Below are 14,720 nucleotides of genomic sequence, written 5' to 3'. Positions count from 1 at the left end.
TCTATGCTCTTAGACACATCAAGGAACTTGCTCACCTTTAACTCAAGCTCAAGATGTCCCCACTTTCTGTCCCCATATTTATTCAAGGAGCAACATATTGAATAATGTGCATACTCTGAAAGTATTTTCATAAAGATTTTAGTATTTTGTGTCTCTCCCCACCTCTCAGAAGTTAAAGGCATTTCCATGTAACAAGACCTGTTAAGTAAACATTCCTCTGGGGTGGGATAATGAGAAAAATGTGAATAAGGATAATGATCTACTCTTGGTAAAACACTGTAACAATGTATAACATAATTTAATTTGACTGTAATTTTTACAAGTTAGAATTAAGCACTTACTAAATGCTTGGACACTAGTAAGTTTCTGATATGCTTTTCCCATTTCCTGAGACATGTAACTGGAGGAGAACCAGATGACTTTGTCATGGCAAAGAGATGATCATTATTCAAAAGGCAGTATGTGTGTTAACACGGGTCACCTCTGCAGTCATGAGGAATGCCTGTGCTTCCTGTTGGAAACTCTGCAGCACTTTGATATTGCTTTCCTAAGTCCTTAACATAATTGTCATTAGTGGGAAATGGAATACACTAATGGAAACACGTAATATTTTGTCTCAGGGTTTTGAACCGAGAGGGACTGCAATAGGCCAAAGGCTGGTCACGTGGAATAACATGATGAAAAACACAGGATACAAAGCGACATTAGCAAATTATCCTTATAAGTATGCAGAAGAGCAAGCCAAAAGGTAATCACTTACTTTACATGACTTAAATGAAATATTACTTAATGAATTCTTCTTATTGCTTGAGCAAAAACCCAAGGCTCAGTTCCTTAGCCATGAAGTTGAACTTGTCATTAAAATGTCTTGGCTGTACTGTGAAGGTGAGGTTTTTCTCCTTTACATGTGGAAAAATTAATGTTGTTCACATGAGTTCTTCCAACTTAGTGTCAGATGCTAAGTAGTTTTGTGCCTTAGGGTTGTACTATTAGAATCTGCCTGTCTTCTTGAAATAGCTAGAACTTTATCAAAGATGAAATTGTTTTTCCCTTTCAGCCACAGGGATGACAGATGGTCAGATGATCATCATGACAGAGAGAGAAGAGAAGTAGACTGGAACTTCCAGAAAGACAGCTTTTTCTGCGATGTTCCAAGTGAGTAAGCATCTGGATGGACCAAGTTCTCGGCAGCTTCCTGGGGTAGGGTGGGGGTGCAGGATAACACTGAGAGCAAACCAACAGCTTCCCTGGTTCTGTAGGTGAAGAAATGTCAGCTAAGTAACATACCCTCCTTCTACAATAGTCAGCCACCAGTCTGAATTTATCTGTGATTAAAAATTAAGGGTTCTTTTCAAATTTAAGGAAGAGAGATTTTCTACCTTGTCTGAACTTTCAAGTCATATCAAATCTTTTTTCCTGTTTATTCTAGATCAAATGACAAGTACAAGTACTTATTTTTATTGAATTTGGAAATAATCTATTAGTAAAAACAAGTTTTATAGCTTTGTTTAAATGAAAGCAAACATATTAAGAACTGTTCACATGCCAGGTATGGTGTCACATGCCTGTAGACCCAGCTACTCTGAAGTAGGAGAATCACTTGAGTCCAGAAATTCTTGGCTCTAGTATTCAGGTACTATTGACTGTAGTACCCTATGCTATTTGGGTGTCCACACACTAAGTTTCCAATATATGACCTCCCACACATGAGGGCCCATGAGGTGTGAACTGGCCCAGATCAGAAAGAGCCATGCTCCATCACTTAACAGTGGAAACAGAGGTGAACAGTGTGGTACAGAGGTCCAGATCTTGCAGGTGGGTATCCAGGTTGGAAAGGACGTGTGGGTATGATGTAGAGGTGAGACCTCTGGAGCACTGAAGCTACTGCTGCTTAACTGCAGCAGAGTGGGACCTCAAAGAGGCCTGGGCATTGCAAAATCCAGATTTCAGTGTGGAACCACAGATCTCTAAGTGTTGGCAGCTAACTCACTAGAGCAATTCAGTTACACATCAAGTCAGCTTGTTACATGGCAGCTGCCAGGGAGGATGTACAGGAGGAGGTAAGGAATTATGGATGACATGCTAGATGGTCCTGGCCAGAACGGCTAAAAATGAGGGTTGAGGTTGATAGTTTTTGACTGAGCAAGTATTAATCAGTCACGTTGTTTTGATTTCAACTTGATGGAAACTCCTCTTCATTGTATATTTCCTTGCCTCATTAGATACCAGAGGACCCACTTAGATCTTAATATTTCAGATAGATGTGCGCGCGCAGGGGAGGGAAGCAATGGAAGTTCGAGTTCAAACATTTGCTGCCTTTTAAAACACAGATTAGAAAAACTGAATTCTGATTATTTCTATGTTTGGGCTGTTTTTGTATTGTTTCCCTCCTAAAGTATTATTATAGTTGCTTAATCAGCATTTGTTAATATCTTACTAAGAACAACTGTAAATTTGGGAAGTGAGTCTACTTTTGCCAGTAGTCCACACTAGTAGCTATCTTCTGAGCAGTAAGTTCTGGCTTGACTAAAGTCCTCCTGGGCTCTGTGGGAATGAAATATTCCTTTTCATGGGGCTGGTTTTGTACTCAAACTCAACCTATATATGACAATAGCTGTTTGCTGAACACAAGTGTTTGCTAAGGACAGCTGAATGGTCATGAATAAAACCATGTGTGAAGATGGTTTGCCCATTGATTTTATTAATGCAATTAGACATTTAGATAATGTTTAATCTACTTTGTTTTCTTTGATACATACTAAACCTTTTTAATAACCTAGACAGAAGCAGTCTCACAGAGCACCTGCCTTCCATTTCATTCTCACCAGTTATTTGACATAGATCTTGACACCATTTACAAATGAGGAAGTCATCCCAGGGAAGTAGCAGCTACTTGCATGAGGTCACAGGTGATAAGTGGCAGAGTCTGGGTACAACCAGATCTGATTTAAAGCCATGTCCCTCCCTATATGTCGAACACCTCCTTGTTCAAACAGCTTGTGTTAGTCTTCCTTCAAATTCTTTCTCTAGACTCTGGGGTGGAAGAGTAGCCCTGAGCACAGCCAGGATATTCAGTGCTCCTGTGATCCTGGCTGGCACAGTGGCCCAGCACTCAGGTGGCCTCCTGTGTGAGTGCAGTCGCCCACCACTTCTGCTTTGTAGCCAACTGCCAGGGAAACTACCCTTATAATCCTTCTTGATATTCTCTAATATGGCATTCTAACATTTCTCATGCCATTAAGAAAACGAAGAGAGACCTTCAGTTAATTTTCTGCTGAAAGTTTACAACCTTTTCTTCCTAATTATGATCTAATCAGAAATAGATTTATTACTTACTACAAGGTTCCCATGTAGCAAGTGGGGGCAGCTTGGAGCTAAAGCATCACTACCTACAGACAGACAGACAGACACACACACACACATACACACACTTTCTCTGGGAATTTGTCAAAGGAAAGAATTCCTTAGGAATGAGCTGTCTGTGTAGTTTCTCTTGTTTCAGAATTCTGACTTATTAGATAAATGCCTATAAACATTTTTCTTTCCCTCTCTTCATCCTACCAGGTGATGGATATTCCAGAGTAGTGTTTGCTTCAGCAGGAGGGGAGACACTGTGGAATTTACCTGCAATTAAGTCAATGTGTGATGTGGATAATTCCCGGGTATGTAAGATACAGCTGAAATGTATTCAGCATAATAAAGTTATGTTATGGAAACTTCTGCTGCTGCCCTGGTGTCTGCTGATGAAAGGCCTGCAAGGCTGACCACCAAAAGCAAGCCGCAGCAGGCAGGCTTTGCTCTCCGGATCCCAGCATTAAAGCATCCTTGTGTTTCTCCATCTTTAAAACACGCTGCCTTCCTTAATAAAGATCTCTCTTCCTTTACCACTCACACTCTCTCGCCATGAAGGACCTCTTTTATTTCACAACAGTTCTTTTTGGAATAATAGTTCAGACTGTCCCTTTCTTCTCTTACTGTATTCTCTCTTCTCTAATTTAGTTTCACTGTTCTTCACATTGCCCCACCCAGAGTCAGTTGTCGGCATCATCACTATGCAGTTATGTACCTGCCTTTCTGGCAGAGGAGCACTTAGGAAGCAGGGGGGATGGGTATCAAAAGATATGAATACAGGGTCTGTCTCAATGACCTGTGTACTCCATCCCAGACTGCCCCAGATCTAAACACCTTGCTGCTTTGGATGACACAAGGATTCAGGACAAGCTGTTCCTCTCAGACTCTTCCAGAGCCACACAGATGTCAGCCCCAGAAGACATGGAGTCAGTCAGCCCTGGGTGTGGAAGGAAGGACTGTCAGTTTGAGCAGGCCCACACTGCTTTCTGGCATCACTAATGGACCTGTCCAAGGATAATAGGCAGGCAGGAAGGGACTCAGTATGTTCTTACAATAACCTTAAGATGTAAAACCAGAGGTTAGTCCCAAACACAAGCACCTGCCCTGTTAGGAGCTAGCCAGACAACCTGGTTTTCATCTTGTGCTCTTAGTGAGGTGTTAGTGAAACATGGGGTAGAAAGGACCTGTAGCGTCACCCAGCATCATTGTGATGACAGATTCGTTCCGAGAACTAGCAGCTCACAGTCTGCCTATGAGTTGTCCCAGATGTCCTGGCTTTACACCATTCTCCAATAGGAAAAGCTATTTGACATGTTGGGGGTGACCTGACCAGTGATGATGGTGTCAGCTTTCTATCCATGTCACCTTCCTTGTCTTTAGTTCCAAACCAATCAAACTCACAAATGATCTATAAAAAGGCCAAAGTTTTCCAGTCAGTGTTCAGGCTTAATTTGCCATATTTCTTCCACTAGCTGCTAGACCCTACCTTACTTGGAAGCTATCTGTGTGTTTCTTGTTGTATGTGACATCTCTTATGTAGAAAGTTAGTTTTAAAGTAGCAATCATGTAATGGCACTTCGTGCATAGGATAGTCTATGTGAGGTACTTGAAGCGAGTCGCTGGGGACCCATGGCTTGGGGATCAGCATCGCTCACCAGATGATAAGCAAGCTGGGGAAGTGAAACTTGTTGGAACACTTGTCTTCGCAGCTTGGATGAGTACACTGAGTTTGGATGTCTCTTGCCCCTCAGTGTTCTGCCTGCCCATGGTCCTCAGACCTCACCTTCCTAGAGACTCCGTGTGATCATGGACTACTCACTATAAACAGTTTGATGAGTCATATAATTCCCACAATAGCATATGAGTTAAATACTGTTGTATAGATGGAGAAACTGGGCACAGAGAGTAAGTAACAGATTTGAACCCAGCCAAATCTGCCACAGGGGCATGCATCCACCCTCTGTACTCTGTGCTTCCATAATGAAAACACCCACCCTGTTTTTGTTTGTTTGTTTTTACTTTCCTATGCACTTACCTACTCCAATGACCCTTAAAGAATCAACATGGCCTGGAATAAGTATCAGAAAACAATGTAGTACTTCCTCCTTCTGTGTGTTTGTATCAACTGACCCTGGAGAGGTAGCTTACAAAAAAGACACACAATGAGAAGAAAAATAAAAGTAATGATGAGAGAGCCTAAGAGTGCATAGCCCACCATCTGCCCACTGTGAGCTGCAAGCTTGTCAGTAACTTCCTACCAGCCAGCTAGAACAATTTCCTTTCAGTGACCAAAGTCACCAATGGAGTAATAAATTAGGATTGGAACAAGTATATGTATTAGAAACCTAACTTTTCCTAATGTTAAAGAAGGGAACATTTCTCTCATACTCACTCTATGTCTGTGTGTGTGTGTGCGTGTGTGTGTGTGTGTGTGTGTGTGCGCACGCGTGTGTGTGTGTGTGTGTGTGAGAGAGAGAGAGAGAGAGAGAGAAAGAGAGAGAGAGAGAGAGAGAGAGAGAGAGAGAGAGAGAGACTGGGGTCAGGTGAGGCAAGGATGTGAATTCACATGTATTCATGCATGTGGAAGCCAGAGAATAACCTCAGATGTCCAGATGTCCTTCCTCAGACACTAACAGGATCTTGCACTGGCCTGGAACTTGCTGAGTAGACTAGACTAGACTATCTGCCCAGCACACCCAAGGATCCATCCGTCACCATTTCCTCAGCACTGAAATTTTAAGTACATGCCACCATGCCTGGCTTGTTTTGTTTTAATATGGGTTCTGGGAATCGAACTCAGGTCCTCATGCTCACCACACTTTACAGACTGAACCATCTCCCAGCCCCTCTCTCATGCTCTTGATAAAAGAAGTGTGATATTGTGTCCATAGTTTCTTTTTTAAGTATGTGTGTGTGCATGCATGCTTTTGTGTGTGTGTGTATGTGTATGTGTGTGTGTGTGTGTGGTATGTGTATGGGGGTTACACGTGTAATAGTGTACATGTAGAGGTTAGAGAACAGCTTGCAGGACTTAGTTCTCCTACCAGGTGGGTCTTGGGGATTGAACAAGCCTGGCCACAAGCACCTTTAACCACTGAGCCATCTCACCAGCCCAGTTCTTAACAGAGTTATTACCAAGTGAGAATGTAGGGGACAGATCCAAACACTCATCCAAAGGAGTATTTGGTGTGGACAGATGCAGAATCACAGTAAACGAATAACAGGCAATCTGGAATCTAAAGATCTACTTCAATAAACAAGGTTATAATTTTAACTTGTTAAATTAATATGTTTTTATATACCAATTGCAAATGTGATCATTCTTAAGTTTCTGCTCTGGAAAAAAAAAATGATAAAATATCCATTTGATGTGTTAGGTAATAACTTGGGTCAACAGCTCAGCTTTGGGATTACTGCTTAGCTTTTTCCAGTCCCCAGTTGGAGCTGCTTTGGGAATTTGTGTGTTCTGGTGTTCTGAGTCCTTGTCGGCCCTTCCTCCCCACCCCTCAGTCCTTGTTACTGTGTCTAAGCCCTTGGTTAGTAACACCTCTCAAGCTAATGGGACCAACCTGATGATCCGAAGCAGACGTGCTCAGCTGTCAGTGGGTTGACCCTGGTGATGAGTGTTGCACTTAGTGATACCTGATGTTCCCTTGTCCTCTGCTGTGATGATTCTCCAGATGCCACTGAAATTACATGCCACTGTGCTCCTACTTCAGAGAGCTGGGGCTTCTAGAAAGAGTAGCTCTGTCCACCTGCCCACTTCACCTTCATCACTTCCCTGACCATCTCTAGTCCTTGCTTCTGTCCTATAGGGCCCACTGGCTGACATGCACTCTTAACAGGAAGGGTCTCTCCAAGCCTCAATCCACTGGAAGCCCTTTTCCTTTATTGGTCTCTGCACGTGATAGACATTAGGACTTTGAGGGCTCCGATTGTGAAGGGCATTTGAAAATTGGTGTCTGAGACTCTGTCTTACTGGATTAGCTTTCCTGGACTGCTGGAAACCCCCACAAGCTTAGAAGTCCTGGAATATATTTTATGACACATCTTTCAAGGTGCCTTTGCTTTCCACTCTCCTCTAACTCCTTTTGGCTTTATATATGGGGGCTTGGTTACCAGGCAGAGTCCAGGAGTCAGATGAGCCTGCTATTGAGGGCTTAATCTTCCTCTTTTTTTCCTTTCTTGGCTTCTTAAAATACATCCAACTTAGCCAGTAGTTTTTAAAGTTAAGTATCATTTAAACACTACTGGTTTCTGCTTTCTCCCTCTCCTCTCTTTTTACCCCCTATTTTAAGTCAACTCCACCCCTGCAACTATCTAAATAGGGAACTGTGCAAAGATATGTCACAGCCACATAAGAAGAATGGCTCCCCAAGACCCCCCGGGGGTAAGCAGCTAGAATTAGAGGCCTGTGTTTGTCATGAGGGATTTGCTCTCATAAACTCTATTTTATTTTTATAAACTCCTCAGGTTTTGGAATTATTTCAAAGGATCCCTTTTCCAAAAGTATGACAAGTCTACATCTGCCCCCTGCATAAAGAGACACCTACCAGTCTCTTATAATATGGGATTCTGTATTTATCTCAGTCTGAAATAACTAGTTACTGTCACTGTGATGTGACACTTTCAGACTTGGGCACTTCCTCTGTGGGTCCCCCTATGTCTACATAATATCCTACTTGTTGCTTTAAGTTCTGATCTTCGATTTTTCCTCCACTCTGAGAGTAAATTGAGGGCAAGGACCATGGTGCCTCTCACTCTGCGCAGGCACTCAGAGACAGTATTTTTGAATGGGCAGACAGAGGGGAACATAGGGCCTCACTTGCTGGGAGTATGGGTGGTCTTAGGTGCTGCAGTTCTCCACCCTGAAGGGATAGTTAGGGGTGCCCATGATGACATCTTTCTCTGTGACCCTATTTCTTACCCTGTATGAGGTCTTAGAAGCAATTTTTCCAAATGTTGTAGCCAGCTAATACCATTGCTCCCTGGGGGTAAACTAGTATTCGTTTTTTATAATAGCAAAGAAGTAGTTGGTATTTATAATGCCCAACTTTTTACTCTTTGGTCAAATATACATATAAAACCCCTCTTGTTAGGAAAAAAGGGCTATGCAAGGATACAATGCCGTGCCCCCTGTTCCAGTTATCACCAGCAACTGTATTTCCTTTAGCTGTGCTTGGGTGTTTCCACAGCTGCACGTGTGCCCCTTCTGGCTGGGGTCCTTGTAACTCCTTTGTGGGCTGAACTGCTATCTGCTATGAAAACTGGAGTTGCTGTTTTAGGGGTCCATGACTTTACTAGTTCATTTTTCTCAAGTTAACATAAACAAATTTTTAAACCTGGGGTTATCCTGTTTTATAAAATGTTAATTATGTGTTTTCAGAAATAAGCTTTAAGATGAAGTTTTTGTGAAAGTAAAACTTGCTCTATTGCATTTTGATAATAACTCTATGACTCGCTTTACTCCCATAAGGAATTACTCAAAATAAGTAATTTTGGTTTTTTGTTTTGTTTTTTTCTGTCTTTGGTTTGTTAGGACAGGGTCTCACTGTGTAGACCAGGCTGGACTTGAACTCACAGAGATTCCACCTGTCTCTGCCTCCCGAGTGCTGGGATTAGAGGTGCCTACCACCATGCTCAGCCAAAATGAACTTTTTATTAGGAAAACTTCAAACATTAGAATGAATCTCCACATGCAGTTCTAGCCCACAGCCTCCTTGCCACCCACACCTCTCCCCACACAGTATTTCCAGTGTACCCAGGCCTTAGGGAATAATATGTGACTTGGGTCTTAGATAAAAGTCTAGCTTCTAAAATGATTATGTATGTCAGCCAATTTCTTTGTCTTGGAAAGATATTTTAATGAACAGTTGATAAAGCCTAGTTTAATCAAAGTACAGGTTGTTTGAAATCACGTTAGAAAAACTCTCCACACCCTTTCTGAACTTTGGAGTGGTTCCTAGAACAACCTTTGGTAAATAACGATGAGGGAACATGATAAAGTGACCTCCTCAGCTGTAGTCCCTCTGGTCAGAGATCTGGTCAGGCCTGGAAAGGGGACTGGTTCCTAGTGTAGTCCTCAGGGGAGAGGGGGGGTTCGTCTAATCTAAGGGTGGAATTAAGCCAACTTCATACCCCTGCAGTGGTAGTAGTTCCCTGTGACAAGACCAGCCGTTCCAGGGACGGCACTCTAAATGAAAGTGTCCACACCAACCCAGAGTCACCACAGTTCCTAAGTGCACCAGCCACCATTTACCAATGGAGAAGCTCCCCAGAAAAGATTTCAGCCAAACTGAATGAACTTGAGGATGTATAAGAACTAAAATTCTATTATTTATTAACTTAAATGTATTTAAATTCAGATCTGTTCAGATTGCAGTAACAAAGTACCTTAGACTAGATAACTTGTTAACAACTAATTTGTTTCTAACAGTTCTAAGAACTGGAAAGGTTTAAGATCAAAATGTGTGCACAGGGAGGTCCAGTGAACCTGTCTTCTAAGGTGCTGCCATCTGTGTGTCCTGATACAGCACCAAAAGGTACAGACTTACTTGAGCTGCCACCATAAGGGTACTAGTCCACTGATACCTCCCAGAAGGCTCTGGGAATCAGATTGTAAGGTATGAATTTGTCACACTGGGAATCAGGTTGTAAGGTGTGAATTTGGAGGACCTATTGCAGCCACAGGGGTACTTTTAGGAACATCATCTTTGCCTTCAACTGTGTCTATTGGGAATTTGGTGACTTGTCACCAAAACTTTCATGCCAAGTACCAGAATCTTAAGGAGAACAGCATTGGACAGCCGTTAGCCTCCTCCAGTGAGTGCATGAATTTGAAAACACATCCACTTACACAGTGACTTTAAAACTCTGTTTGCTCAGCAGTTGTTAATTTTATCTCCCTTCTCAAGCCAAACCCAGTACTGGCTGACATGGCATTTATATTTGTATACCATTCCCAAACAGGAGTTTGCTGTTCAAAATTGAACAACCTGTAGAATAGCTGAGATATGAGATCTTGGGGTGAGTGTTTACCTGTGTACACATTAACACACACTGTGAAAGAGGATGGTCTAGCTTCTATGCCTTCCTCATCCGTAGAGGCAGGAGTGAACTGCTGGTGCGAGCCTGTTTAAACGCCAGTCCTTCTGCGTGTCTGTCTCTGCAGATCCGATCCCATCCCCAGTTCAGCGACCTCTGCCAAAGGACCACTGCTGTCTCCTGCTGTCCCAGCTGGACCCTGGGGAATTACATCGCCATTCTGAATAACAGGTCATCCTGTCAGAAAATTGTTGAGCGAGATGTCTCCCACACGCTGAAGCTGCTTCGAACCTGTGCCAAGCACTACCAGAATGGTACCCTGGGCCCGGACTGCTGGGACAAGGCTGCCAGAAGAAAGGATCAGCTCAAGTGCACCAATGTGCCACGCAAGTGTACCAAATATAATGCCGTGTACCAGATCCTCCACTACCTAGTAGACAAGGACTTCCTCACCCCAAAGACAGCCGACTATGCCGTGCCAGCTTTGAAGTACAGCATGCTCTTCTCCCCCACAGAGAAAGGGGAGAGCATGATGAACATCTACCTGGACAACTTTGAAAACTGGAACTCTTCGGATGGCATCACCACCGTCACGGGGATCGAATTTGGCATCAAGCACAGCTTGTTTCAGGGTTACCTCCTCATGGATACTGTGTACCCTGCCATAGCCATTGTCATCGTCCTTCTCATCATGTGTGTCTACACCAAGTCCATGTTTATCACTCTCATGACCATGTTTGCCATCATCAGCTCCTTGATTGTCTCCTATTTCCTCTACCGAGTTGTATTTAACTTTGAGTTTTTCCCCTTTATGAACCTCACCGCACTCATCATCTTGGTCGGGATTGGTGCAGATGATGCCTTTGTCCTGTGCGATGTCTGGAACTACACCAAATTCGACAAGCCTCGTGCAGAAACGTCAGAAGCGGTGAGCATCACCTTGCAGCACGCCGCCCTCTCCATGTTTGTCACCAGTTTTACCACTGCTGCTGCATTTTACGCTAACTACGTTAGCAACATCACAGCCATCAGATGCTTCGGGGTATATGCAGGGACCGCTATATTGGTGAATTATGTCTTGATGGTCACCTGGCTTCCGGCTGTCATTGTTCTACATGAGCGGTACCTCCTCAATATATTCAGCTGCTTCAGAAAATCCCAGCCACAAGCCTACAACAAGAGCTGCTGGGCAGTGGTCTGCCAGAAGTGTCGCAGGGTGCTTTTTGCCATTTCGGAAGCATCCCGAATCTTTTTTGAAAAGGTGTTACCATGCATCGTCATCAAGTTTCGCTACCTTTGGCTTATCTGGTTCCTTGCCCTGACTATAGGCGGGGCTTACGTTGTGTGCGTAAACCCAAAGATGAAACTACCCTCCTTGGAGCTTTCTGAGTTCCAGGTGTTCAGGTCCTCCCACCCTTTCGAGCGCTATGATGCCGAGTTCAAGAAGCTTTTCATGTTTGAGCGGGTTCACCATGGAGAGGAGCTCCATATGCCCATCACGGTAATCTGGGGTGTGTCCCCAGAGGACAGTGGCAACCCTCTAAACCCCAAGAGCAAAGGGAAGCTGACACTAGATAGCACTTTCAACATTGCTAGCCCAGCCTCCCAGGCCTGGATTTTGCACTTCTGTCAAAAACTGAGGAACCAAACATTCTTCTACCAGACTGACCAGCAGGACTTCACCAGCTGTTTCATTGAGACCTTCAAACAGTGGATGGAAAACCAGGACTGTGATGAGCCTGCCCTGTACCCTTGTTGCAGCCACTGCAGCTTCCCCTATAAGCAAGAAGTTTTTGAACTGTGCATTAAGAAGGCCATCATGGAGCTGGACAGGAGTACAGGATACCACCTGAACAACAAGACCCCCGGGCCAAGGTTTGATATCAACGATACCATCAGGGCCGTGGTGCTGGAGTTCCAGAGTACCTTCCTCTTCACGTTGGCTTATGAGAAGATGCAACAGTTCTACAAGGAAGTGGACTCATGGATTTCCAGCGAGCTGAGTTCAGCACCTGAGGGCCTCAGCCACGGCTGGTTTGTCAGCAATCTGGAGTTCTATGACCTGCAGGACAGCCTGTCTGATGGCACCCTCATTGCCATGGGGCTCTCAGTGGCTGTCGCGTTTAGTGTGATGCTGCTGACCACATGGAATATCATCATAAGCCTTTATGCTATCATTTCCATAGCTGGAACCATATTTGTCACAGTTGGGTCCCTCGTCCTGCTGGGCTGGGAGCTGAATGTGTTGGAGTCTGTCACCATCTCTGTTGCAGTTGGCTTGTCTGTAGACTTTGCCGTCCACTACGGGGTGGCATATCGCTTGGCTCCAGATCCTGACCGTGAAGGCAAGGTCATCTTCTCTCTGAGTCGTATGGGCTCTGCGATTGCCATGGCTGCATTGACCACTTTTGTAGCTGGGGCCATGATGATGCCTTCCACGGTCCTGGCGTACACCCAGCTTGGCACCTTCATGATGCTTGTCATGTGTATCAGCTGGGCCTTTGCCACCTTCTTCTTTCAGTGCATGTGTCGATGCCTTGGGCCACAAGGTACCTGTGGCCAGATCCCTTTACCTAAAAAGTTCCAGTGTAGTGCCTTTCCCCACACCTTGTCCACAAGTCCTGGTGACAGGCGACCAAGCAAAACACACACCACCAGTGCTTATCGTGTAGATGCCAGGGGCCCAAAATCTGAACTGGAGCATGAGTTTTATGAGTTACAGCCCCTGGCATCTCACAGCTGCACTGCCTCAGAGAAGAATGCTTATGAAGAGCCACACATCTGCTCTGAATTTCTCAATGGCCAAGCAAAGAATCTAGGGATGCCTGTGCCTGCACCCTACAACAGTGAACTCACCAAAACCCCCAGAAATGAACCAGGTTCAGCCTTGTTACAGCCCTGTCTGGATCAGGATGCCATGTGTCACCTCTCTCTCAATCAGAGATGCAGCTGCCCAAATGCCTACACGCACTTGAAATATGGCCCTCACTCTTGCCAGCAGATGGGTGACTCCTTATGCCACCAGTGCATTTCCACTGCTAGGAGCTTTGTCCAGATTCAGAATGTGGTGGCACCTCTGAAGGCCACGCACCAGGCCACTGAGGTCCTTATGCATCCCATCCGGCACATGTTGCCACCGGGGATGCAGAATTCCCTGCCAAGGAATTTTTTTCTCCACCCAGTGCAGTGCATTCAGGCCCAAGAACAACTGGATGACAGTAGCATCCACAATCTTCAGAGCATGGGTGAACATCTTCCCAGGACAGCAGAGCCTTTACTGCCTGTCAGGAGGAGCCCTGAGTCTTTCCAAAGAGTGTGTTGCCATCCAGAGAATAACCAAAGGGGACTCTGCAAAAGTAGAGACACAGGGGACACGGAGGGCAGGGGAGGGATCGAACCCAAGGTCTCTAGTGTACCAAACCAGACTGACAAGGCGGAGAAGAAAGTAGCACCAAGCCAGACACAGACTGATGAAAATGTGAACTTAGAACATTGCAATCATAATGAACCAAAAATTATACTCAGCCATTTACTAGGGGAGGCTGACTGCAGGTCCTGCCCAAGCAGTCCACAGAGTTGCACAAGTATTGTGAGATTGAAGTGCGGCTCCACAAACTGCCTGGTGCCAAACCTCGAAGTCAGTGTGCCCTCTGTACCAACACACTCAGAGCTGTCTGGGGAAAGCTTGTTAATAAAAACGCTATAATAAATCTAGCATTGCATCCAGAAGCACAGCCTCTGTCAGTCTTTTGAATCTGGACAGGGGTCCAGGAGCTTACAAAGGCATGTTTCATGTGTCACTGTGTTTACAGTGCAGAATATTTTCATATTCCATCTGAATGGTGAACAAGCTCATATCTAATGATTATTGGATTTTCAGGTTACTAGGGTTTTGTTGGTCTTGGTTTGGTTTTTTGTTTTGTTTGTTTCAAAAAGTGATTGTTGTACATTTCAACCCATCTTGACTGGCAACTCTTCTACCCTCCCGAAGCAGCAAATCGGATTGCAAGTGTGACATACCTAGAAGGTTCGGTTCTCTCAGACGGTTAATTACCTGGCATCTTCATTGTGCTGCATTTGGCTGATGGTAATTAAGTCTTCTCAGTGCTCAGCATAAACACTGGGACTCAGTTTGACAGAGATACTTCAGTTAGAAACCAGAACCAGGCACCATTAAAATACCTGCTAATTAAAAGTCATGCCAAGCACCTTAATACTACATTGGACTTGCCTTGATGGGTGCCCCACGTGAAGCCCATGGCACATTTATGTTCAAATTGGTATCTTCCCACATCAACCAGACAGACAGTTGCTATCACACCCCC

General features: G+C 44.4%; 1 protein-coding gene across 5 annotated transcripts in view; it reads left to right on the top strand.

Moving 5' to 3' along the window:
• Positions 1 to 14,124, top strand: part of Disp1 (dispatched RND transporter family member 1) — a 143,882-nt gene extending 129,758 nt beyond the window's left edge. For all 5 annotated transcript variants that reach the window (XM_051186491.1, XM_051186490.1, XM_051186488.1 and 2 more), the window contains 4 exons: positions 621 to 748; positions 1,058 to 1,155; positions 3,565 to 3,662; positions 10,523 to 14,124. In XM_051186491.1, the coding sequence (XP_051042448.1) occupies positions 621 to 748; positions 1,058 to 1,155; positions 3,565 to 3,662; positions 10,523 to 14,101 (3,903 nt within the window). In that variant the 3' untranslated portion in view covers positions 14,102 to 14,124. The remainder of the gene's footprint in view (positions 1 to 620; positions 749 to 1,057; positions 1,156 to 3,564; positions 3,663 to 10,522) is intronic.
• The last annotated feature ends 596 nt before the right edge of the window (positions 14,125 to 14,720 follow it).

This window comes from Phodopus roborovskii, unplaced genomic scaffold (genome assembly GCF_943737965.1).
Source record: "Phodopus roborovskii unplaced genomic scaffold, PHOROB, whole genome shotgun sequence".
NCBI lineage: Eukaryota > Metazoa > Chordata > Mammalia > Rodentia > Cricetidae > Phodopus > Phodopus roborovskii.
This window is presented reverse-complemented; position numbering and strand designations above follow the sequence as displayed.